Raw genomic sequence first — 23350 nt, forward strand, 5'->3', positions numbered from 1 at the left:
TAATGCTCTGTGATTTTAATTAGAGGGTTGAAATGTCTTTCTGCCTTCTTTCCTTCACTGGAAAATTCTCTGTAGAGCAGCAGGGTGTTCTTAACTGCTGGGTGTTGTTGACAAAGGCCCCTTAAAGCAACACAGAGATGCTGCAGTAAAATATTTTTCTGTACCTGTCTCTGCTCATGTTATTCTCTTCCCACCTAAAGAATAATTAGTGAGTGCTGGCATTATTTAAAAACACCAGCAGTCTCGGCAGTAGTGAAAGAGCTAGGGAAGCTTGGAAACCCTGGATATATGCAGGTGTGTTCTGGCTTGGACAGCTAACCAGATCAGCACGTTGTTTGGGGTTTTTTTTTTTTGTTTTGATTTTTTTTTTAGAAGGTTATGTGTGTGCAATGCTAACTCTCAATTGCTTCTTTGAAATAACTTTGGTCCTGCGAGCTGAAATCAATCCAGGAAAAGCTGCTTTAGTGATTTTTATTTTTTTTTTTTTAATTTTGATTATTTTCTTTATTTTTTGTGTGTGCTGATTTATTTTTTTTTTAATTTTACTTTGGAAAACAAATCTTGGCCTTTCAGATTGGTCTTCCAGTCCCTTGTGTGCGTAATGGGAAGCCTCCTGTTCTCCAGCCTTTTCCTCAGGACAAAAAAGCAAGGCCAAGAGGAGCCTTTGGTCAGACTCATCCCTGTGGTCAGGGTCACTGCCTGGAGTAGAGACAACGTTAAATGCTGCAATAACCTCCTCCACCGTAGGCAGGGCTTCCAAGGAGCTTTCTTGTCAGTGTGGTTTCATTGCCCATTTGTCTGGTCAGATGCCACGTGCAGGTTTCCCAGTATTGCTGCAGTGCATGTATGACTCTTGCTCTCTTGTCCTTTCATATGTCTAGGGCTGAATTGTTTTGCTTCAACCGAGACATACTAGGAAAACTGCCAAACTGCAAGTAAATGGCTCCTAGTAAAATTTCTTATCTCCTTCTAGGCCACTACAAGGCACAGGAGCATTGCATTTCAATACAAGAAAAACTTACTTTTTTGCACACTTGCATAGAACTGACGTCTTCATTGCCTGGATAATGATGAACTTTTAATGCTAGTGTTGTACTTTCTTACATCTCTGTAGTTCCTGTCTGTCCTGATAACCGAGCATTGATGTACAAGGTCCCATTTCCTCATTCTGTCCCCTGCTTGTTCATCAGTAACAATTGGAAACAACTGCACTTATTTTGACCAAAGCAGACGCAGCCCTTTGCTGTGAGGGTAAGGTGATCAGTTATTCTATACAAAAGGGGAACCAGGAGCAAGTCTGACATGACAAGAAATCAAAGAACCAGAGCACTCATTCAATATGGCCTTCCATTGAAATCCCATAGGGAAAAGGCTGGTACTTCAGAGGAGAGGATGGGGGCCGGCCGGGCCGTTCCTCTCTGCAGGCTTCAGTTCTTCTGCCTTGTGTCTCGGTAGAATCAGCGGTGGTGCTGGAGGAAGGGAGCCCGTTGGAAATGGAGCTAAAGGAAACCGAGTCCCCCGCTGAGTCTCCAGAGAGTGAGGACATTGACACTTCATGTTCCGAACAAGTCCTGAGCGAGGAAAGGTTTGGTAAACCCCAGGAATCTTACAGCAGGGTAAGAAGAAAGAGGTTAACCAGTTCTGTCCTGTCTGACAGCCCCGTCTTTAGGGACAAGGGAGAATTGTCTGTGCGCAGATAAGTCCCTCTTGACACCCTCTGAAACAACTCACTAATGATACCAAAATGCACACGCAGTCATAATTCAGAGTTTGCCGCAGAGCGGCAGCAGTAAATACCTGTTTTATTCAGGATCCTGGATCTGCATTGCTTTATACTCAGCACCTTTCTGCTCATCTTTCACTGGAAGTGTCAAGGGGTGCCTCGAGCATTACTGTCGTCAGCTCTTATTTTGCTTTTATCAGGAAAACTGTTCATCTTTGTTTCTCCCTTTTTAAGTCCTCCTCAACCTCCAGCCAAGAAGAAAAGTCTCTGAAGTCGGAAGACCTGGTGGAGGGTGGAATTCCCATCGGGAGAGTCCTGCCGTCGGAGGACGGCCGAACACTGGAGGAGCTTTCCTTCCAGCCATCCCAGCCGCTCAGCAAGTCGAGTTCTTCCCCCGAGCTACAGACGCTGCAGGAGGTCCTCAAAGATGCAAATGGCAGAGAAGTAACAAGGAGGCTGAGCACAGAAGTGAAATCAAAATCCCAGTCTGGGAACCTGGAAGGGGAAGGGCTGGGCAGTTGGCTGGGCAAGGGAGAGGACGCCAGAGTGACTGGGTCAGGCGGGTTGGATGGCACCGGTCCTGTCACCTCACCTCGCTCCCCCTCTGGGCACCGGCCCCGAGGATACACCATCTCTGACTCAGCCCCATCAAGGAGGGGAAAAAGGATCGAGAGAGATGCCTTCAAGAGCAGAACAGCAGCCTCCAATGCTGAGAAAGTACCCGGAATAAACCCGAGGTGGGTGGAGGGGCTTATCTGAAGCTAAAAATGGTGAGCTCAGAATTGCTGTAGCCGTGGCTGGATTCATTGGAAGTGGTCTGCTGGTTTTATGGGACCTATAAAACAGTATCTGATTAAAATGAAAGATTAATCACCTGGTTTTTTCAGGAGCTAATAACAGGCGTGTTGAACCCACTACCACCAAATTAACTTTGTGATTTAGGAAATGGATCTCCTAAATGGTGAAAGAAATGGATAAATAGTTTCCTCATATTCTTAATCTATCCTAAATTAGGGTCCAAATGCACGTGGGGCTTGAATGCAGGTCACCTGGAGTTAATTTTGCTGTGAAAAGGGTGAATTACTAGTCTTGCAGTTCAAGAAATATAATGTGCAAAATACTAAGAAAAAGGAAAATAAGGGGTTATAATAATTGCTTTTTGAACTTTAGATATTGGTAGTTGCCCAAAATTGCATTATGAGACAGTCTTCATCTTACTCTGAGGGCAGGTAAAACGCAAATGTCTGTAAAATCATTTATGTGCTAGCCTAGAAATACCGCCCGTAGCTGTGAGGCAGGAGTGCATTCCCGCTGCTCCGTTCAGTGTAAAGATCGCCTTTGGAACAGGGAATTTGGGGAGCTGCCGCTGTTGGACATAACCATTGGGTTTTATGACAGGGGTCTATTACAAACCGCAGGTAGTCCAGGCACCTAAAGCGTCTCTAGAAGATGAGAAATACTCTGTTAGCATTTTAATTGCTCCTCTTCCATACATAATGTTCTTACATACAACAGGTCAAAATGTACTTAATTTTTATGGTAACAGGATTTCTTCTTCCCCCCCCCCTTAGCTTTGTGTTTTTACAGTTGTACCACTCCCCGTTCTTTGGCGATGAGAACAACAAGCCCCTTTTGTTGCCAAATGAGGTAGGCAAGGATTTTTATTTATTTTTTTTTTTAATTATTGTCGTTAATTTTTCTAACCTCATTACTTTTTTTGAACATAAATGATGGTAATGAATGTCCAGCTCAGATGGTGCGATTTAAAGGTGGTTCCTACCAGCAGTGCTACAGATGGGAGATTTTCTGTTCCCACAGTCCTGGTGGCTCCCACTTTATGGCTCTGGATTGAATTTGAGATAGTGGGAGATTTTGCTGGTGCTGTTTCAGAATCCCAGCCAGGAGGCAGGATGATTTGTGGAGTTTTGGTGTTTGCTGGTAGGAGGAGTGCAGGAGGAAAACAGCAGTAGGTGATAGTGGCAGAACGCCCCTAGACAAACCCGTCAGCCCCCCAGATAACGGGGAGCGGCCAAGAAGCTTTGTGTGGTCATATGAGAAATGAGTCATAAATTCCTGGAGAAATAGTGCTGGAACGGGGTTCTTGTGAACTGAGCACCCGAGACCTCCTGCTGATAGTTCCCCCTGGCTTTAGGGTAGGGCTGGTCAGGCAATAGGGAGCCCAAGTGAGATGAGGTGATGCCTTGTGCTAAAAACGTTCTTCAGAGCAAGAGACCTGATAATTTTTCATGCCTGGAGCTGAAATGAAGGTACGATGTCATTTGTCACGGCAAGTGCATCTAACCCTTGCAGTTTGCCAGATTAATCTCATCCGAAGCATAAAACCAAGAAAGTGTGGTGACAGATGCCACGTTCTGTGCCTTGGACTGTGCCCTTGCGGAAGAGTAGGGCAGGATTCAACAAGGGAGACATTAGTGAAGGTCAGGAATCTGTGCTCACGTTGTGCTGTCGTTGTCCTGGAGGGGTTTTAGAGGGGGCAGTGGGTGTGTGGAGATAAATTTTTAAAGGTGTGACCAACGTTTTGATTGTAGACGTTTGAAAGATCAGTGCAGCTCCTGGATCAAATTCCTTCTTACGACACGCACAAGATTGCCGTGCTCTACGTTGGAGAAGGCCAGGTGAGTTGTGCAGATTAATCCTTTAATGGTTACAACTCAACAGAAGGCTGGGCACCACGACTCCAGCTGTGAGATTTGTCCTGCTCCTGTGGTAGCCTTGCTTTTCTTTAGTTTCTTGCACTAAAAAATCAGCGCCTGCATGAAGCCCTTCTAGGAAGGTAATAACCCAATCCCTCCTGCCGATTGAGTGATCTCGCGTTCAGTGTGGGACTCCCGTGTTCTTATTTCCTAGAGCAACAACGAAATTGCGATTCTGTCAAATGAACACGGATCCTATCGCTACACAGAGTTCCTGACGGGGTTAGGGAAGCTCATTGAGCTCAAAGACTGTCAGCCGGATAAAATTTACCTTGGTGGCCTGGACGTGTGTGGGGAGGATGGACAGTTTACCTACTGTTGGCACGATGACATTATGCAAGGTAAGGTGGCTCCAGAAGTTGGAAGTAGGGGGATGGTCTTTTCTCATCTAAAGACGGACCTGCCTTCTACAAATGGTTTCCTTTCCAGGGATGGAGTAGAGATGACCTGGGGCTCTGTTCTCCTCCCATTCTCTCTGTGATATCTCTGCAAGTCATGTGTTAAAGTTTGTGAGAGGTGCATACCTGCCTTATTTAAGAAAAAAAATAAAATCACAGCACTTACTTTTGAAATAGTCTGCTCTATTAAAGGCTGATATGGTTTGGAGTAGAGATTTGTAGAAGCAGCTATTTGTTCTTAAGCTGCTGTGAAGGCTGTTAATTGCGGGTGACATGAACGCGTCAGAACTCTGCTAATTGCTTCTCTGAAGAACAGCATTGAAAGCAGGAGGGTTGTCGTTACCGTGGTCATTGCTAATTGAACTGCAGTGTTACCCAGCTCCTGCGGCCGTGCAGATATCACCCAGGATCCAACAAGTTCCGATGAACTTCCCAAATTTTTTGGTACAGCTCTGTGCATGCCAGTCATCTTCCTTAGCCTGGTTCCGTGGAGCAGCTGGAGGTTACTCACTGTGGCCCTGGTGCTCTGCAGAGCTCAGTCAGGGGAAGTGGCGCTTGCACCACTGGTTACCTGGCCCAGCCTAAGGGGTTTTCTGTTTCCTCTTCAGCCATTTTCCACATCGCTACTCTGATGCCCACAAAAGATTTGGATAAATACCGCTGCGACAAGAAAAGGCACCTTGGGAATGATTTTGTTTCTATTGTTTACAACGATTCTGGAGAAGAGTTTAAACTGGGAACTATAAAGGTACAAGATTTTACTTGCGGGTGTGTTATGAAAAGGCACGTGGCTGTTTGTAAAACCTTAATCTGATGTGTGTTATCTTCGCAAACAGTGTTGAAATCATGAATGGAGGTTATTGGCCTTGGTGGATTCACATGTGTTAGTTTATGGCATTCACAAGAATCACGACGGCTGCCAGGAAAATGTATATGACTATTTTATTCTTTTCTCATTAGGGTCAGTTCAATTTTGTGCACGTTATCATCACACCACTTGACTATGACTGTAACCTGGTGACGCTGCAGTGTCGGAAAGGTAGGAATCCCTCCAGCCTTTGTTCTCAGTCTTTCCTATACTGGTGGTGCAATAACTGCCTTCACTTTGCAGTGGTTTTGTGTTTCAAAAGTAAAAACTTCCAGGAGAAACTCTCTGAAACCAATTTGCTGCCTGGTTTTGTCTGGATATGTCCTGTTCCTCTGTCTTCCCCAAGATAAGAGGTATCTTCCCATTGTACCACTCATACTGTCTTCAAGCTTAAGACAAAGTGCGAGCAGAGGAGAGCGGGTCCCTCCAACAATGGCTTGGGAATACGGGAGGAGATACGTGGTGGAGGTCCCCGTGGCTTTGGCCTCTGCTGTCCTTCCCAGTACTGCGCGACCTGGTACTTGGAAACTGGTCGTGGCTCTGTGCGAGTTCAGCAGTGCTGGCGCAGTGATCTGCTGGGGCGTTTGCTTTCCTTTTACCAAAAGGGCACTTCTGGGGTGGTTTTTGCTCACACTTCCGTTCGTGTGATAAAGAGCCCAGCAGGCTCTCCTCAAACCGTTACGGAGCAGCCAGAATTTGAGAGCCAGTTGTGTTAAGTTGGGAGTGCAAATGCTGTTACAGTTGGGGCTGCAGAGCTCGCTGGGAACTTTTGAGATTCTGTGGTGCAGTTCCTCAGGTTTGTATCACTTGTCCAATTAGTTACTGGCAACTTTTGCGTTGTTCTTAACTGTCTCGCAAGATTTTTTTTCTTCTTCCTTTATAATGAAGACATGGAGGGCCTCGTGGACACGAGTGTCGCTAAGATCATCTCTGACAAGAACCTGCCGTTTGTAGCCCGTCAGATGGCCCTGCACGCTAACGTGAGTACTCCTGAGCTCCCCCAGACCTTCTGTCTTTCACCTGGTGTCTTGGTCCGTCACCAGCTTCCAAGGAATTGAGTAGGGCTTGCTAAAGCAAATGAATGAGCTTTCTGCTTCAGTTATTTCTGTCAACACTTAAGTCAGAGTTAGCACGTGAACAGTTGTAACTTAGAGCTGTATTACAGTCGCTGTCAAACGGTACTGAAGCCTTCTATTAATTTTATTGCCATGTAATGTGTCTCCTCTCTTTCTCTGCTTCTCCTCACCCTTCCCAAATTAGATGGCTTCCCAGGTTCATCATAGTCGATCAAACCCTACTGACACCTACCCATCCAAATGGATTGCAAGGCTGCGTCATATCAAGAGGTTAAGGCACCGGGTAAGTAAAGCCGTCTGTTCGTAGTATTTAGAACTGGGCTCTACCTTAGAGCCTTACAACAAATAAGGCCCCTAAAATCAGCTATCAAAATATGCTGAATATGAGGAGGAATATGTGGATGAAGGTTAGAATCCAGCTCTTGTGGGAGTGACAAGTGTAGCCGTGTACGTCTGGACTTGCGAGCTTCCGAACAGCTTCCTTGGCGGCAAGGGGTTTGGGAACCCTAATATCCGGACCCAGGACTGCATCCCCTCGGCACCGTGCTAGGGATGGTAGGACAAGCTGTCCTGATCAACCTGTCTGGTCCTGCCCACGTGGAGAGTGAAAAGTGTGTCAGAGAGAATGGAGCTCATCTGTTCTCGTTTGACTTTCAGCTACGTGAAGAAACCCAGTACCAGACTCCTGCCCTTCCCCTGCAGATGCATCCACCTGCTCCGGCAAAGGCCCCTCCCCAGATCCCTCAGGACCCTCCACCCACCTACGAGACCGGACAGAGGAAGCGGCTGATCTCCTCGGTGGACGACTTCACGGAGTTCGTGTAGATCCCGGTGGGTCGGTGCGTCTGTTCTGGGACGGACGAGGCAGCGAGAGCGTTTTACAGGCCTGCTGACCCCGTGCGGCTGCATGGACGTAGCGGAGAAGGTTTGGCGGGCGCAGCGTGGCTGCGCTGCTGCATGCGGACTGGGCACTGAACCGCACCGGGGGGCTTGAATGTTTCTCCGTCTCGGCCTGACACTCTCTGATGAGGACGCTGTATTCCCAGCAGATGCTCCAAGAGAGGACCAACTCTACGTATTTTGTTTTTATTTGGTTTGAGCTATTTCAAAGCTTCCATCTCTGATGGGAACTTCCTTGCAGAACCTTTCTTTGGACTCCTTCCACACCAGCGTCTGGTGGAAGCAGACAAAGTATGATACTCTGCAGTTCATCACGTAGTTGGAAGGTGCAGGAACTGTGGGGATTTTGATGACTTGGTTGGGAATGAAGTATGAAGTACTGAAAATCCAGTCGTTATTTCTAAGCACCCTGGAATCCCAGCTCCTCTCCAGGCCTCGGCGTCTCTCAGCACTTGAACTCTTCAGGCTCTCAGACTTGTTCTGCTGCCGGCTCTGGTAAGAGTTAATTTGGGTTCTCAAGTGACCTGCCAAACATGCTGCTTAAATTCCCATGGATTTGTCTCCATTTTGAGAGATTCACAGCAAACCCTCCCTCATTCAGCAGAAATTATTTTGCTCCCGGCAGTAATGCAAAACAGGGGGGCGGATGCCACTCGCCGGAGCAGCAGAACGGCAGAGACCTGGGCCACAAATTATTTGGGATGAACAGTCTGACCCATGGGGCTGCCTGCAGGGATTTAGCCAGAGGCCAGACCTGATATCTAGGTTCGGCTGCAGAATTCCCGCTGGTTGCAGCGAGGCTGGGGGTAACTCTTTTTGAAAGACTGTTGACATGTCTTGGGGCATCATCTCTGAGTGAGTTTTGCCTGTTGCACTAACGCATAGTGACAGTCCCTCCTGCTGGACCCTCGGCTGTTGAAGGCGTTACGAGCGGTCCTTTCAGCGCACGCGTGGACAGGTGGAATTGGGATTATGTAGCCCATCTTGTGGTAAGATGGTCATCAGACACTACACTACCAAACTGGGAGAAACCATGTAAGCTGGACTATACTGTGAGTACTTTATCTCCTGCTTTGTAAATAAAGGGGGGAGCGTGGCTTTTTGGTAACAGCTAACGGCAGCGCCCTTGCAGTGGAGATGAAGACAAGTGCAATCTGCACACGGAACTGTGAAGTGACAGGTGAGGGGACAAAAGTGATGCTACTAGCTTGTGCAGGGCTGTTTGGGAACTCTAAGTGTATGTTGTGTTTTGAGTGTTTATAAGTCATAAAGGAAATAAAATATTCGTATGGTCAGTGGGTTCTTGCTGGCCTGGGAAGATTCAAACTGTGTTTCATAATAACGTAAATTCCTTCCCTCCTTTCCCCTTTCAGTTTTTTGATCCGTATCACTCATATTTCAGTAACCGCCAGCTGCGCCTCGTGGTGCGATACCTGGCTGCGTTCCAGTCCCTGCACTGGGGATATTCCTCTGCCGCAGCTTCACGTCACCTCTGCCGCGGGGCGCTTTTCTCTCGGCGTCTCCCACCAGAGCAGCTCGACTGCTGCCGCGGGTGTTTGTGCAGTGGCAGCTGGGGACGAGCGAGCCCTTGTGCCGTCCTCTGCCTTGGTCGAGTCTCCTTTACCTTGACGGCAGACCCTTCACTGACACGCTGATGTCGTTAATTACAGCCCAGAGCTGCCCTAGTAGGTTGGCCGATGTAAGGAAGTGCCTTGTTTTGTGCAGGAGACCTGAAATTCTGGTCACAGACAAAGAGAATGACAATGCGGGGGGAGGGATGGCTCTGGACTAGCTCTGGCTGGTGCTGCTTTGCCCCTACCATGCCTTTGCCGAGCTCTCGCTGGGAGCCGGGAGGGGGCTGGAGTGAGCGGAACAAAAGCATCGGAGCCGGGTGGTAGCAGTCATCTTTTATTTGACCTTGTCATTTTTTAAGAAACATCCCCACAGTTACAAAATACGATACGTTTGTTTGCAGTGAAATGCTGACCAGACAGTAACAGTTGGCATATTGGTCACAATCATCTGTTCTTTTTTTTTTTTTTTTTTTTTTGAAAATAAAAAAGCACTTACATAAGTCCCTCCCTCTCCCTTTTAAACTAATGGATAGAGTTTTTGATTTAAGCAGCTTGATACTGTTGCATCTTTGTGAGACTTAAGACAATAAATAAGAAACCATCTCTGGGTGACTACAAACACAGAAATATACATTCAGGAGTATTTATTGGCTAGGGCTGCAAGTCAAGTTTATCGCTGTCGAGGGCGTAACTCCATGACTAGTAACTCTGGCTGCAGCTCAGCGCACGTATACGCGGTACCTTAGCTGGGACAGTGAAGGAACCCTGTGAGTGTTGCTATAGTTTGTACAAATAAATGCTGCGATGAGAACTACGATTGCCCGAAAGCTGTCAGTGGTGCCCATCACGCACGTGGGCCCTCGTGGAGGTTTTTGGCTTTTCAAGAAACAACTGTGGGTTCCAGAGCTGCTCTCCGTACTTCAAGTGAAGGGAAGAAGTAGGGCAGTTGTCTTATCCTGTTTCTGCTCCTCTTTGATTAGAAGAAGCACTTGGTAAGTCACACGCATCAAGTCACATTCACACACACGCAGAGCACGCTTGGTGAGAAACAGGCACTTGGGAACAAAAATCCTGACGTTTCACTCGGGGAGCATCCTTCTTAGAGCCCCCCGCTCCCCTCCCGTTAGCTTATTACAGGCTGTTCGGAGCAGCCGGGTCCCTGCTCGCCCCTGCCTCTCGCCTTCCTGCGCTTAACTCCTATGGCCACGCTCGCTCACGTGAGCGTATTCGAGCTGTGGGGGTTGGGAAGGGGCTGAGAACAGAACTGTGCATCTTGAACTGAACTTTTTGCCTCTTGAAGATGCAAGAGATTTCCAAGACCTGCTTGGTTCGTTTTGCTCACTCAGGGGTGGCTGGATCTACGCACGCTGCTCCACTGCAGCAGGGAAGGGCTGCCCAGGCGCGGAGCTAGAGATTGAAAGTGGCTGTTCCGGTGCAGTTGTGCTTGGGAGATCTCCCATGTAAGAACCCTAAAGCGAGTAAGAGCTGGTGGCCCAGCCGGCAGCACATGCCAGCGAGTGCTGCCCTACAGGTGCTCTCCTTTTTCCATCTCTCTCTGTTGGCCAAAAAAATTCCTGCATGTGTAGGCAGCAGTGTTAGAAGCTGAGCACCTTGCTTTTGTCTTTGCGGGCAGCTGCTGTTTATGCATCTAACTACTTCTCCGGTGCCTTTCCTTTTGAGGCGTAGCCAAAGAGGCAGAAACTTTGGCTTTAAGGACAGAAGTAGAATAGAATTCCTGAGTTTCACCCAGGGCCTGTCCTTACCTCACCGAACAGGATTTTGCTTTATAACTATGTCCTTCTGTAGCCCCGGGGAGGACACACCGGAGGGGCATGGAGCTTAGCGACTGGATGCAGAGGTGTGCCCAGCACCGCTATCGGAGCTGCAGTGCCACAGCCCAGCTATCCCGGCACATCTCACAGCTGCTCGTTTTACTGCCTTAAGGGATTTGGGACGTGGTTTGCAGGCACCTGCACCAGCATTGTACCTGTCCCCCCCACAAAAAAGGTCATGGGCACGTACCAGAGGTGAGCCTGGAGGCTGTGCTCCTCGGCTAAGTAAAAGGAACTGAAAAATGAAAGGCCAATAGTTTTAAATCTCTGTCTTGAAAGCCAGTTTTAGACACCAGAAGTGTTCTGGGGAAGAGAGAGCTGTTAGTAAAAGAAGTAATGAATCACTCGTGTACACCAGCACCGGAGCCAGCACTGGGCCCCATCCCTGGGCTCTGTGGACCTCGCTGCTGGTTCTACCTGCTCCAGGCACCTGCTGCCTCCAGGCTGGAGCCCTCTATCTCCGACTACTGCTACTGAACTCTAGGCACTTCTCTGTCGTCTCCTCTTCTACCTGCCTTTCCTTCCTGCTATGGAAGCTTTGTGGTTACTAGTATTAGTTTTCTCCCCTCTGCACTCTACTTCTCTCTGTGCAATCTGCTCTTTCAACCACCTCTACGGTGACCAACCACCACCTCACTTTAAGTAATCTTCAAGCTACAGCACACTTGTCTTCTCCTGCCCACGTCCTTCTGCAACCTTTCCACAGTGTCTGGCCTTCATATCAACTGAGTTTTTCAAAGGTAAATTAACACCAATCCCAAAGCCATCACAAAGAACACCCCTGTGCCCTCCTGTATCCTCCTTCAGTCACCCGTAAGGGACATGGGCAGGCACCTGGAGCCAAGGAAGCACGCGGATAGCTGGAGTGAAATCTTCCTTATAAGTCTCTAACACAGTGCGGCAGCAGTGCTGGGAGCTGGATGGGGAGACTCGGGTGATGTGATCAGCAATGGAAGTGTCCGAGAAGACCCCTCTCTCTGCCTGGAAAGGTCTCCCCGGCCTGGGCACGGGAAGGCTGCTTCCAGGACCATCAGCATCAGAGGCAAGATGCGTTCGAACCCGAGGCACCCTCCCCTGCCGCGCTGCCTGCCTGGTCTTGCTGCCTAAGGCTTCCCCTTCGACCCCCTCACGTTTCCGAAGCATGGAGCAAGTTCTGGGAAGACACCAAGCCGTGCGCTGCTGGGCTTCCCCTCCCCTGCCACGCTCCGCTCCGCCTGCAGCGACTGGCCCAGAGCCAGCCTGGCCGAACCTCAGCGGGGAGGAGAGCACGCGCACCACATGCACACAGACACCTAATACTTATATACACGGGACATTCCCAGGAAGAAGCACTTAATACATCCTTTAAATAACTCTGACAATAGTATTCTGTCTCCTATCTACATGTTTCAAACACGTTACCGATGCTATGAAAATATAGCAAACATACAAAAATATATACATTTTAAAAAAAAAAAACAAAACCAAACCATATAAATTACATACAATATACATAACGTGAAATGGTGATGATGAGGTGAATGCAGGCCCCGGGGAGGCTTCAGCCGCTGCTCAGCACCCCCCTGCGCTGGGAGCAGGGGGTGCCCCGGGCGCAGCCCCTCCCTGGCCGGGCACGGCGAGCACAGGCCAGCTGTAGCCCAGCGCACGGCGAGTCCCGGGGAGCTGCGGGGCGGCAGGGCTGGAGGGAGACCCCAACAAAAGCGCCCTTAGGGCTTTACCAGCCTCCCCCAACGCCTTTGTGCTTCTCTTAGGAGGTACCGGCACGGCTGGGGCATGCTGGGGGCTGCGTTCACTTCATCAGGTCATTTCAGTTTATGATTTAAACAAACAAACAAAAAAATACTGCTTTTGTGATATATTATCCCATTCTTGTTATGTCGCATGTGTCATTGTTAGCCGAGGAAAGCATTGTTTAAAGTGCTGGGCAGTACATACGAACAAGTAAACCAAAAAAAATACATATACTTACGTCAATACATTCCTTGGATTAGAAAAGCCAAGCAGCCAGCAGCGCCCGCACCCCGTGGGCCACTGTGCCGGGGGGCAAGCGCTGGGGGGCAGGGGGTGGGTGGGGGACCGCAGCGAAGCCAGCACGTCGGCAACCCCACGCTCAGAGACAGCTGAAAGCAGCCCGAGGTCTCCATGAGCTGCAGCTCATTATCCCCTCCGAGCCTGGCCGGGTAGCAGGGCTGGCAGCTCGCTGCAGCTTGCAATGTCATTTGTTTTAAATATTGGGTTTCTTTAAATACAAGCAATAGTACCAATTTCTGGAGGATAAAAGTAGCCAATACTGGAAATTAACTGATCTGGATGTAGATATCATTTATCTATATCTATATATATTTACGCTTAAAAAAAAAAAAAAATTGGTTAAATATCTTCTTGAAACCTGTAGCTTTCCTCCACAGTGTGTGTGGTCAACAAAATCCAAGACTCAGTTCAAACCTTCAAGGCCTGGGGCTCTCCTCTCCCCCTTTCCATCCGGCACAGCCAGCAGGGAAGGGAGGTGAGCCTTGTACCAGTCACCCTGTGCCAGTCCCCAGTAAAGTGTCCATGTGACAGTCGCCATATGCAGCCGTTTGCAGATGGGGCCATTTAACAAAATAAATGACTTTTTAATACTGCCCTACCCTAACAGGGATTTTCTGCACGCTGACTGTACCCCGCGCACCCTTCCCCAGCTGTCCCCGAGGGAAAGGCTCAGCCTTCTCCAACCAACCCTTAATGCTGGAAGCCACCAGTAAGGAAGTCGGCCCATCCGCTGGGGATGCTCAGGTCCACGGAGGATGGCAGCTGTGCCAGCCCCATTGCAGGCAGCAGCCCCGTGTGCCCTGGCAGGCACAGCCGCCGCGGCGGGAGCTTTCAGAAGCAGCAGCTCCTGAGGCTCCAGGTCTGCACGGCAGGCACAGCCCACCCTTCGCAAACCCCTTTCCAGGCGCTCTCTGCCCTCCGAGGGCATTGCTCCCCGTGCTGCACTGTTATTTGACAGTGGGGTGCACCCTGTTCTTGGCCCGGAGGGGCCGTTTCTTCTTCACCGCCGGAGCGACAGCAGCGTAGGGTTTGTGTGGGGGCAGCACAGAAGCCGCCACGCTGACGCCTCTGCTAGCTCGAAGGAGCCGGCTGGGGACAGAGCCCCTGCTGCCTGGCAGGGCGGCAGGAGAGTGGGGGGACAGCGGGGCATCCCGTGGGGGCTGCAGGTCCGTGTCGGAGGAGATCTCGGGTGAGGGCCCCTGCTCTGTGCTGCCTGCACAGTACCTGCTCAGGACATCCTCCGACATCTGGGTGTACCTCCTCCTGGAGCGGCGGCTCTGAGAGCCCTCCAGCTGGTGCTCAATGCGGTACACGTCCTCCGTCACCTGGTTGACCCGGTCAAATTGGGCAAGCAGCATCTCAAAGAGGGAAAGGAGGCGCTGGATGTCAGCGTCCACTTCCAAGCTGTCCCGGGTGCTCAGCATGAGACTCAGCCCGTCCAGCTGGCTGGAGGAGGTGGAAGCCCTGGAGCTGTCGGAGGCAGCGCTGGGAGTGGGGCCCCGGAAGGACTTGGAGTCACTGGAGTCTCGGGACGGCAGTGGCTCCATCCCTTCGAACCTCACCTTGTGCCGGAACTGGAAGAGAAGAGGGGTGCAGGGGGGAGAGTTATTTCAGGAGCTGGTACGTGGGAATGCTGTGCTGTGGCACTGTGTCCCGCTTCATACAGCCCCAGGGCTGCTCCCAGCCACTCCTAGTGGGCCAGGTCACAGCACGGACCTGGGGACAGATCCCAGATAAAAACATGTGGAACTGTGGGACTGAGAACTTGCCCCTACAACAGCCCACCACTAAACCCTTGGGCCTCCAGGAACAGCCACTGCTACAGCCCTCATGTGCCAGAGGAACTTGACTGTGAACGGCAGCGGGAAGTAGCCAAAGGAAAGTGAAGGCTAACGATGGTGGGCATTGATTCTCTGCAAATGTCTGCAGCCTGCTACCGGGCCCCTTCTCCACGGAGGCTCCCATGCTGCACTCACCTCCTTGGCTTTGCTGAAGCCCATCCACATTTTCAGCCTGCGCACGAAGAGCTCCACCATCTCGTAGTCCTGGGGCTCAAAGGCGGGGCGGTACAGCTCGAAGTGCATTTCCCGGTAGCTGTAGACAAGCACCACGGTGAACAGCCTCAGCACGATCCACACCTCCAGGATGATGTAGCTGGTGCAGAACAGGTAGTAGAGGCCCGAGGACTCGGGCGGGCGGAGGTTCACGCTGCCCCGCAGCATGGCAAAGAGCAGCAGGAGGCTGCTGCCAACACTGCGGAAGGACTCCGAGGAGGAGGAGAAGAGCTACAACGGGGGTACATTGGAGATGTAATGAGAAGGGATCAGTGGCAAAATGTTCCCCTGACCCCCAGTACTCATTACCCCACTTTACAAAGCATGAGCCCTGAGGAGCGGCCCACAAATTGGCTGTGACACGGACAGGCCACAAACACAGCGCATGGCCAAAGCCGCTTGGCCTGTGGCAGACAAGAGCATCCTACACATGCTTAGCACTGGAGCACCCAGAGGACCTGCTGGGCTTTGCTCAGTGTCATGGCGTGGTGAGGGACGAGGGGCAACACAACCCTGCGCAGCCCTTGCTGACAACCAGCCCCTCTGCAAGACAACACGGGGACAGCAGGTAGTTACCAGGAAGCCAAGCTGGGCGTAGGCCAGGATGAGGACGGTGAACGCCAGCCCCGCAGCAGTCAGCTCCTTTGCAGACTTCTGAAAGGTCTTCCCAAACACAGACCACTGCCTGACAAACCGCAGCTGCTGGGCAGCCTACGACCACGAGAGAGGATGGTGTTACAACATGGGCCCATCGGAGAGGCTGCTGCAAGATCCTTCCAGCCCCTGGAAGGGTCTTTCAAACATCTCTACAATTCTGAGAAATGCAAACTCTGGCAGAGCAAAGGACATCCTAGTCAACAGGCTCCTTGCAGACAAAAATCATCCCATCAGCCACATTAGTCTGAATTCCTCAAGGGAATCGAGGGTCCAGAAGTTTGAGAGACCCGAAGTGCTACAGCAGAGATGCACGTGGAATCACTGCCCACCACCTCTGTCCTGGAGTCTGGGTGTGGCAGCAGCCCCATTGCATTTGATCAGTGCCTGGCACAGCAGGACCACAGTCTTATATTTGCTTTTACTTCAGGGCCCTTTGCTGCCCCTGCCATGGGACTGTGCACGGACAACAAGCTGGCACAGGAAGACCAATGCACATATCCCTGCCCACATGCTGCCCCCACCCAACCCTCTCGATACCTGCACAGTCAGGAGGAAGAGGAGGGATGCAGCCAAGGTGCTGAAGACGGTGTTGAGAAAGGCCACCTGGTAGAAGTTGGTGAAACCCTTGCGGTTGTTGAGGTACTTGAGCCACTGCTGGTCGGCAAGGGTGGCTTGGCTGAGGTGCACCACCACGGTGCAGGTGGTGAGGAGGATGAAGACCCACTGGCCATAGTTGCCCCACAGGGTAAAGTAGGCCCTGCCTTCCTTCTTGATGGACAGTGACTCAGACACCACAAAGTAGACCACAAACATCATGAGGAAGACCTTGGGGAGGAATGGAGAGGTTACCAGGGAAGGAGAGGGTAACATTTGACTGCTGGGCTGCACCAGGAGACCCTGCAGCACCCCGGAACAGCAAAAGCCCCAGGTACCAGGCTGATTTCTACCTACAGCTGGAGCACACCCTCAAGTTCTTTCATGCCTTCCTCGCTCACTCAGTACCTCGCTCCCTTCTGCCCTAGCAGTGAACCTCCCCAAACCGCATCCAATGCACTTGTGGCAGGCTGGCAGTGCCCAGGGGAAGAGGACCCAGGCATGGTCTCCAGGGACATATCTCAGCTGGCTGATGTCCCCACTAAGAACAAACGCCTCAAGTTTCCACAGTAACAGGTACGAGTTCAAGGAAGCAAAAAGGCTGAGACAAGACCAACAAATGCTGCCAGACAGAAGGAATCTCCTTCCCCTCAGTGATGCCAGGGATGTTTTCTGTGTGCTGTCCAGGCCTGGAAGCAGGGTGGTGACATGCATGGGGACATGTGGCCTCAGGCAGCAGAGCTTTAATTCACAGTGACCAATGCTGCCAGAGCTGTCTGTGAAGTGACCGAGAGGGAAAAGGAACAGTGAAGGGAAGTAGCACACTGACCATCATGAGAAGCTGCAGCGTGACACCGCCGCTGAGCCGCAGCAGTGGGAAGGGGCTGATGGTGACCGTGGCAATGGCCTGGCCAGCTCCCAGGAACTCCAGCTGGAGGGTGATGGCAGCATGAAGGTCCACACTGGGGTTATACTGCATCAGCTCCACAAAGACTGCCCGGCTCCTGTGGAGGGGAGAAGAGCAGCTCAGGGCACTTGGACAACACCAGCCCTGGGTTTTGGTGCTGTTGTTTTGTAGGATCATAGACCCTCCTGCCCCTGTGACACCCCAGCAGCACCCTTAAAGAACCTGGGTGTCAGCAGACTATTCCCTTTGCCCATGCCACACTTACATGTTGTCGATCCAAGTGTGCTGCTGAAGGAAATTCAGTTGAGCCCTGCTTTCCTCTAGCGAAGCCCCCAGCTCCTGGACGTAACCACTGCTATCGTAGAAAGAGATGTAACCCCAATACCAGACCCTGCAGAAGAAGAGAAGCCATGGGGTGAGAGATGGAGGACAGAGCAGCCACTGGCATGCTCTCCTACATGGCAGGCCAGGACCAGGCGTGCAGATGCAGACCCTAACCCCTAAGCTGCACACCCAAGGGCAACAGCTGCCTTGTTGTTTGTATCACAAGACAAATTACAGAAGTCCATTGACCCATCTCAGCGTTCCCAACCTCAGAAAAGCCCCAAGCCCTGTGGCGCCCCAGACTTCAAGAAAGATGCATACAGGAACAAACCAGATCAGACACCAACAGTGTCCAATATACCGGTAAAGGTCAATTTCCCATAACCCACTTTAACAGAAAGCTAGTGTTGCTCTGTGGTTTCTGTGGGCAGCTGGGTTACCTTGTTCTGCAGATTGTCTCTGCCCTGGAAGCTGGAAAGTTGAACCCTCTGCCCCAGGCCCCTGAGAACAGCACTACGCTGCCGTTGAGACAGCTCAAGGTGACATGCACATCTCCAGGGAAGCTGGGTAAGAGGCAGCTATATGCCTCCCACCATTCGCACTGCCAGTGTGGACAGCTTCAGAGAAGGCTTTCAGCATTTTGGTGTTTATTTGCACTTTGCCAGCCTCAGGGGCTGCAGTTGGCCTCACTGAGGTGAGGACTGGGAACCACCCTCAATCAAGTGGGCACTGAATCAAGTGTAAAGATGCAATATCTTTAGCAGATGGAGCAGGTGGTGTAGGTGCAGGCTGGGCAGCTCCTTACCCCGTCAGGTCGGGTGGTGAGTAGGACCACGCAGCCGTCACGTTCGCAGCTGCCCTTTCCCAGCCAGCTGCGTAGTCAGCGGTAGAAAAGCTGTGCGAGTCAGTGCAGTTCCTCCTGGCAGCTGTGCCCATGCTGTGGAGGACATCCTGGGCACTGCGTTGGCACTCAGCTGGAATGAGACCAACACTGTCACCCCGTGGGGAGCCCAACACAGCCAAACAGTGCTGGGGCACACAGCTGAGCTTTCACACTTAGCTTCTCCCTTCTTCCCAAGCCCCCGCCCCCTCCACCTCCTCAGTCACACCTCCAGAAATAAAGTCAGCCTCTCTCTTTAGTGTAAATCCCCATGATCGACTGCCTCAGTTCATCTCTGCAGGAGCAGAACCAGACACTGCAAAGAAAAACCTGCCTCCGTAATCTCCGCCTTGCTTCATTTAGCCCCTGCCGCATCCAGACCTGGCCACTTCATCCCTTCAGGAATGTCACCACCCACCCCATGACAACAGAGTCACGGGCCCTTGCCCACCTACCTTCCTGCAGCCTGAGCTGGCGCAGCCGGGCTGTCCCCAGCGTGGTGCTGTAGCTCTCCTGACCCGACTGGTTGTTGTAGAGGTAAGGGAGGAAGACCTGTGACATCCAGACCCAGAACTGATCCGACCTGCAATGGGGAAAAGGCGTGAGAGGCTTAGCCCCTGGGGCAGCTCTGCTAGCACAGTCTCTGCATGTCTCACCCATGACCACCTGTGTTTCACCTGGAGGATGGGAACAAGTTTTGGAGAGCTAACCTGGGCTGCTCTCCTCCTGGGTGCCTGGCTGCAGGCAGAGGCAGCGTTTCCATCCATTCCAAGAGCTGGGCTGGGGTCAGGAAAATGTTTATTTGATATGCAAGACCTAAAGGTGACTGAATCCACTTGACACATGGATGAGGATCAGACCAGTGGGTCTGTGGCAGCGCGGTGGAAAAGAGATGATATTTAGGACCAGAATTCTGCTTTGTTCTGCCCCTTTACAGCACTTTCACCCCAGGAACTCCACTGACTTCACTGGAATAATTCCTGATTTATATTGTGGTGAATCAAAGTTCCTGTGACTTTGCATGGCATGGACAAGCCACACCTATTTGCACAGAAGAATCAAGGGGTCTGTAGTGAGACGGGTACAAAGACGCTGTTAATCCCAGGCAGCCGTTCCGATGTCAGTCTGGACTGCCGGAGTTTGTAGCGGTGTGGAAACTCAGCTGGGAAAATTTAATCTAGTTAAACCATATGTGCAGAGCAGGGAAGGGAAGGACTCCGTATTTATACTAGATGTTATTTTTGGTTCTCGTGACCCTGTTTATGGCTAAACCTTACAGTTGTAAATTTTGGAGACAGAGCAAACTTGTGTCCTTTTAACCAGATACAGAAAGATAAACATCTGTAATTCACACAGTCTCTTCCCGCTAAGGAATTAATTAAAATTCAAAGAAATTAAAGCTCTCAACCCCTACAGGTCCCTCTGTTCTCCAGGGGAGAAGCAGAAAGACAGGGACAAAAAAGGACCTGCTCACTGCCATGCCATGCTCGTATGTGAGTGCCCAGCTCCACAGAGGCACCAGTGCTCCCCATAGACTCGAGAACCTCTAATGGGAGTGACTGTGGAGCATGAGCCCAACAGCCAGCCCCAGCCTGCTCCCCGACTACTCGCTGCAGCCCTGCACAGCTTCTCTGATAGAAAGCAACACCTTGTTCCTCCCCATCCCCAGGGCCTTCGCAGTTACCTCTTGATGCGGAGGAATTCGTTGCTGCCCAGTTGCTGCTTGATTGAGCTCTGCAAAAGGAAGGCCCTGCTGTTGCGGGAGGCATCTCCATAGTTAGTGAGCAGGATCACCAGCAAGAACATCATGTAGATGAGGAAATTCTGGCAAGCAGAGAGTAGAAAGGGATTGCATCCAAGCACAGGGGAGTTGGTTCCCAATCCTGCAGCAAATCAGTGCTTTCCACTGACTGCTGCCTGCCATGCAGCAGGATCAGGACCCAGAGCATGCTGTTCTTTCTTTTTCCATATGGGAAACAGCTTAAAATGAAACCCAGACCACAGGCTTGTAGCCATATTCTTTGTTCAAGGCGGCCAGTCCGGCACCACATGTTTCAGTTGATATGCATTGCACAACTTCCCTGTACAAGCTCCTATACGCTGGCAGCTCAGCTTATACAATAGTTATGGGAGTTTCCATCCTTTAAAGGGAAATCACTCAGTTAAAAATAACTTGACTCCATTGAAGCAGCTGTGTATTCCCAGCACAAGTGTGGAGGATTAGTACTGAATGAGCTACAAAGAGACTGAAACTTCTCCTAGATAGGGAGTTCGGTGTTTCACAAGACTCAACTAATGAATTTTCTTGTGCAAGTTGTTGTCTACTCCACACTGCAAACCTTGCCCTAAACTAGAACACCTGAGTTATGGAGTCAAACACACCAGCTGCTCCAAATCAACCCCCTTATGGTTCTGCTTTCCAGCCACCTCAGATCTCAGAGCTTTACAGAGAAGATGAATGTCACTGCCAGTCTTTTACAGATGGGGAAACTGAGGCAGAAACTGGAAGCATGCACCTACTAGCTCACGAGATCACAGCTGGATTAGGAGGACCCATACAAGGATGTATCTCAGCTCACAGAGCCAGCACTCTGCCTCTGTCCTGGACACCACAGGTATCATGAGATGTCTCACCTTCAGCATCCTGTGCAGCAGTTTGACCTTCCTGGCCTCCTCCTTGGCCTGGAAAAGGGCAAACCCCTGTGGGGGTCGGACTTTGCTGATCTTTTCCGAAACGTGCTCAACAAATGGATGCTCCACCAAGGTATCATCTTCCTCTGGGTGCAGGCGCTTGGCAACCAGTGAGAAATAGAGGGCTTCCAGCAGAACCTGGGGAGACAAGCAGTGTTGTGAACCTGCAGAGAGAGCTGTGCCACCAGAACCACCATGGGCAGCAGCTCCTGTGAGCCTTTCAGCACATACAGCGAGCACAGCACAGCTGCTGAGCACTCCCTTGGAGCAGTTAAAAGACTTCTAAAACAATTTGCCACCAGCCTTGCCTCTCCTACTGCTGCTGGTGTGCACATCCCTCCCCTCCTGCAGGGATATGAAGATGAGAGAGAGTATCCAATCCATGCAGTGTCCAGTATGACTTGATTAGTATCTGGGCAAGATGTTAATTACAACTAATACATACACATGTACGGATGCGTGCTTGTGTATTCATGTTATCCTTACCTTCAGGGGCTCCCAGACCAAGAAGGATGCCAGAAAGCTGAATATCCCTGAGATGAGCCACATGAGGGCAACGCTGGAGGAAAAGCCCACCCCGATCCACACGGAGACCCCCGCGGATGTGGCAAAGAGGAGGAGACTGATACCATGAGCCAGATAGGAGCACCAGGGTGGCAGCAACCGCTTCCTGAACGTTTGGTCTGCAACTGAGAGGAGGGAAAACAAGCGTAAATGTTACTGTAAAAGAGTCCCAATGGGCACAGGAAGGGCTGAGCACACCACTCATCCCAGCAGAGCGCTCCCCACCAGTCCTGGGTGAGTTTGGAGGGATTGTCCAAGACATCTCCCACTAAGCAGCAACACGGACAGCACACTGAAACACAGCCAGCCTCAGAAGAGCAGCCTCCCATCTGCAGACAACAGGGTAGGCAGGAGGAGATGGGATCCTGATTTAGGTAGTGGGATGGATTCCCTACTTTCTCTCAGAGCCCCAGGACATCGGGCATGCCCAGCCTGGCTGGAGATGCTGCTGTCAAACTCATGAAAAGCCACGCAGATTTGGTGCTCTGGCTGCCTTCAGACTGCCAAGCCACCCTGCCCTGGGGCTCACTCAGCACAGCTTCTTTCACCCACTCATGCAAATCAATGCCTGCATAAAGATACTACAACCATTCATCAACCAAGACGAAATGATGGATTTTAACGGACCCAAGAGGATTGCTGCTGTGTCCAATTTTCCATGCTGCAGCCTGCCCCAGGGAAGCTGTGCCTTGGGAAGCCAAGAGCTCATGCTAAGAGAACCGATGCTGAGCTTCTCCGCAGGGCACCCAGGCACTTATCACCCCCATGTCCTTGCGGGGCCTGACAACTTGTTCCCTGCCTTGTGCAAGCCCAGCTGGCTGGCTGTCACGTTGCATGACCCAGTAGGAAGCATCTCTTCGCTTCTTTGCTTTGTTTATTGATTTGAACTTTCCTTGGCATATGACTCCCTTTCCCCTCTGGTTATGTACAGAGACTCTCACACTCTCGTGATGGACGGATGAAGGGACTGATGGCTGTAGAAGGGTGCAGAGAGCACAGTACAATGGGGAAGCAGTGAGCAGAGCTTCCCTAGGGTGTAAGGACTGTCACAGCACAAGTGGTGGCCCCGGGCTTACTGAGATTCAGGCTCTGAGAGAAGCTGGAAGGAAGCAGCAAATACATCCCAAGCAGGGGGGCAGCCTTTCGTAAGGCTCCTTTTCTGTTTATCTCCCTGTACCTCCCAAGTGCTGCTGTGTGCAAAAAAATGCACTCTTCCTCCACATCCCCACCTTCCCTGCCCCGATGCTGACACAGCCCTGCAGCCCTGGTACCTGTCCACGTTGATTTGGCTGATCGGCTCACTTCCCTGGGAGGAGCTGCCATGCTCTGGCCTTTGTCATTCAGCTTCTGCATCATGACAGTCTCCACCTTCTCCCCAAACACGCTGGACCTGCCAAGGCAAAGGGGCGATATTGGTGAGCCATGTCACTGCTGGCTCTGTGGTAAGCAGACTGGCACCGAGGTGGACTGAACTCCAGTGCTAATTCCAGTGCAGCAGCCCCAGACCAGTTAGAAGCATTTCCTTCTAGAGCAGTGGGCCCAGGCTGCCAAGGCACGCAGACA

At 51.1% G+C, this 23350-nt stretch overlaps 2 protein-coding genes across 14 annotated transcripts in view; one reads left to right on the forward strand and one right to left on the reverse strand.

Annotated features, from left to right (window-relative positions):
- TSC2 (TSC complex subunit 2) overlaps positions 1-8974 on the forward strand; it is a 34549-nt gene extending 25575 nt beyond the window's left edge. For 7 of the 9 annotated variants that reach the window (XM_074597950.1, XM_074597949.1, XM_074597951.1 and 4 more), the window contains 10 exons: positions 1456-1616; positions 1958-2460; positions 3295-3370; positions 4273-4359; positions 4592-4778; positions 5444-5583; positions 5796-5874; positions 6592-6683; positions 6964-7062; positions 7437-8974. In XM_074597950.1, the coding sequence (XP_074454051.1) occupies positions 1456-1616; positions 1958-2460; positions 3295-3370; positions 4273-4359; positions 4592-4778; positions 5444-5583; positions 5796-5874; positions 6592-6683; positions 6964-7062; positions 7437-7604 (1592 nt within the window). In that variant the 3' untranslated portion in view covers positions 7605-8974. The remainder of the gene's footprint in view (positions 1-1455; positions 1617-1957; positions 2461-3294; positions 3371-4272; positions 4360-4591; positions 4779-5443; positions 5584-5795; positions 5875-6591; positions 6684-6963; positions 7063-7436) is intronic. The other 2 variants (XM_074597952.1, XM_074597955.1) reach the window with 1 other exon arrangement.
- A 1085-nt stretch (positions 8975-10059) lies between these two features.
- Positions 10060-23350, reverse strand: part of PKD1 (polycystin 1, transient receptor potential channel interacting) — a 98702-nt gene continuing 85411 nt past the window's right edge. For all 5 annotated transcript variants that reach the window (XM_074597946.1, XM_074597948.1, XM_074597947.1 and 2 more), the window contains 12 exons: positions 23059-23177; positions 21710-21912; positions 21167-21361; positions 20217-20356; positions 18988-19115; positions 18458-18626; positions 17594-17719; positions 17251-17425; positions 16365-16652; positions 15747-15881; positions 15093-15401; positions 10060-14690 (listed from right to left, as the gene is read on the reverse strand). In XM_074597946.1, coding sequence (XP_074454047.1) covers positions 14064-14690; positions 15093-15401; positions 15747-15881; positions 16365-16652; positions 17251-17425; positions 17594-17719; positions 18458-18626; positions 18988-19115; positions 20217-20356; positions 21167-21361; positions 21710-21912; positions 23059-23177 — 2614 coding nt within the window. In that variant the 3' untranslated portion in view covers positions 10060-14063. The remainder of the gene's footprint in view (positions 14691-15092; positions 15402-15746; positions 15882-16364; positions 16653-17250; positions 17426-17593; positions 17720-18457; positions 18627-18987; positions 19116-20216; positions 20357-21166; positions 21362-21709; positions 21913-23058; positions 23178-23350) is intronic.

Source organism: Larus michahellis, chromosome 8 (assembly GCF_964199755.1).
Source record: "Larus michahellis chromosome 8, bLarMic1.1, whole genome shotgun sequence".
Lineage (NCBI taxonomy): Eukaryota > Metazoa > Chordata > Aves > Charadriiformes > Laridae > Larus > Larus michahellis.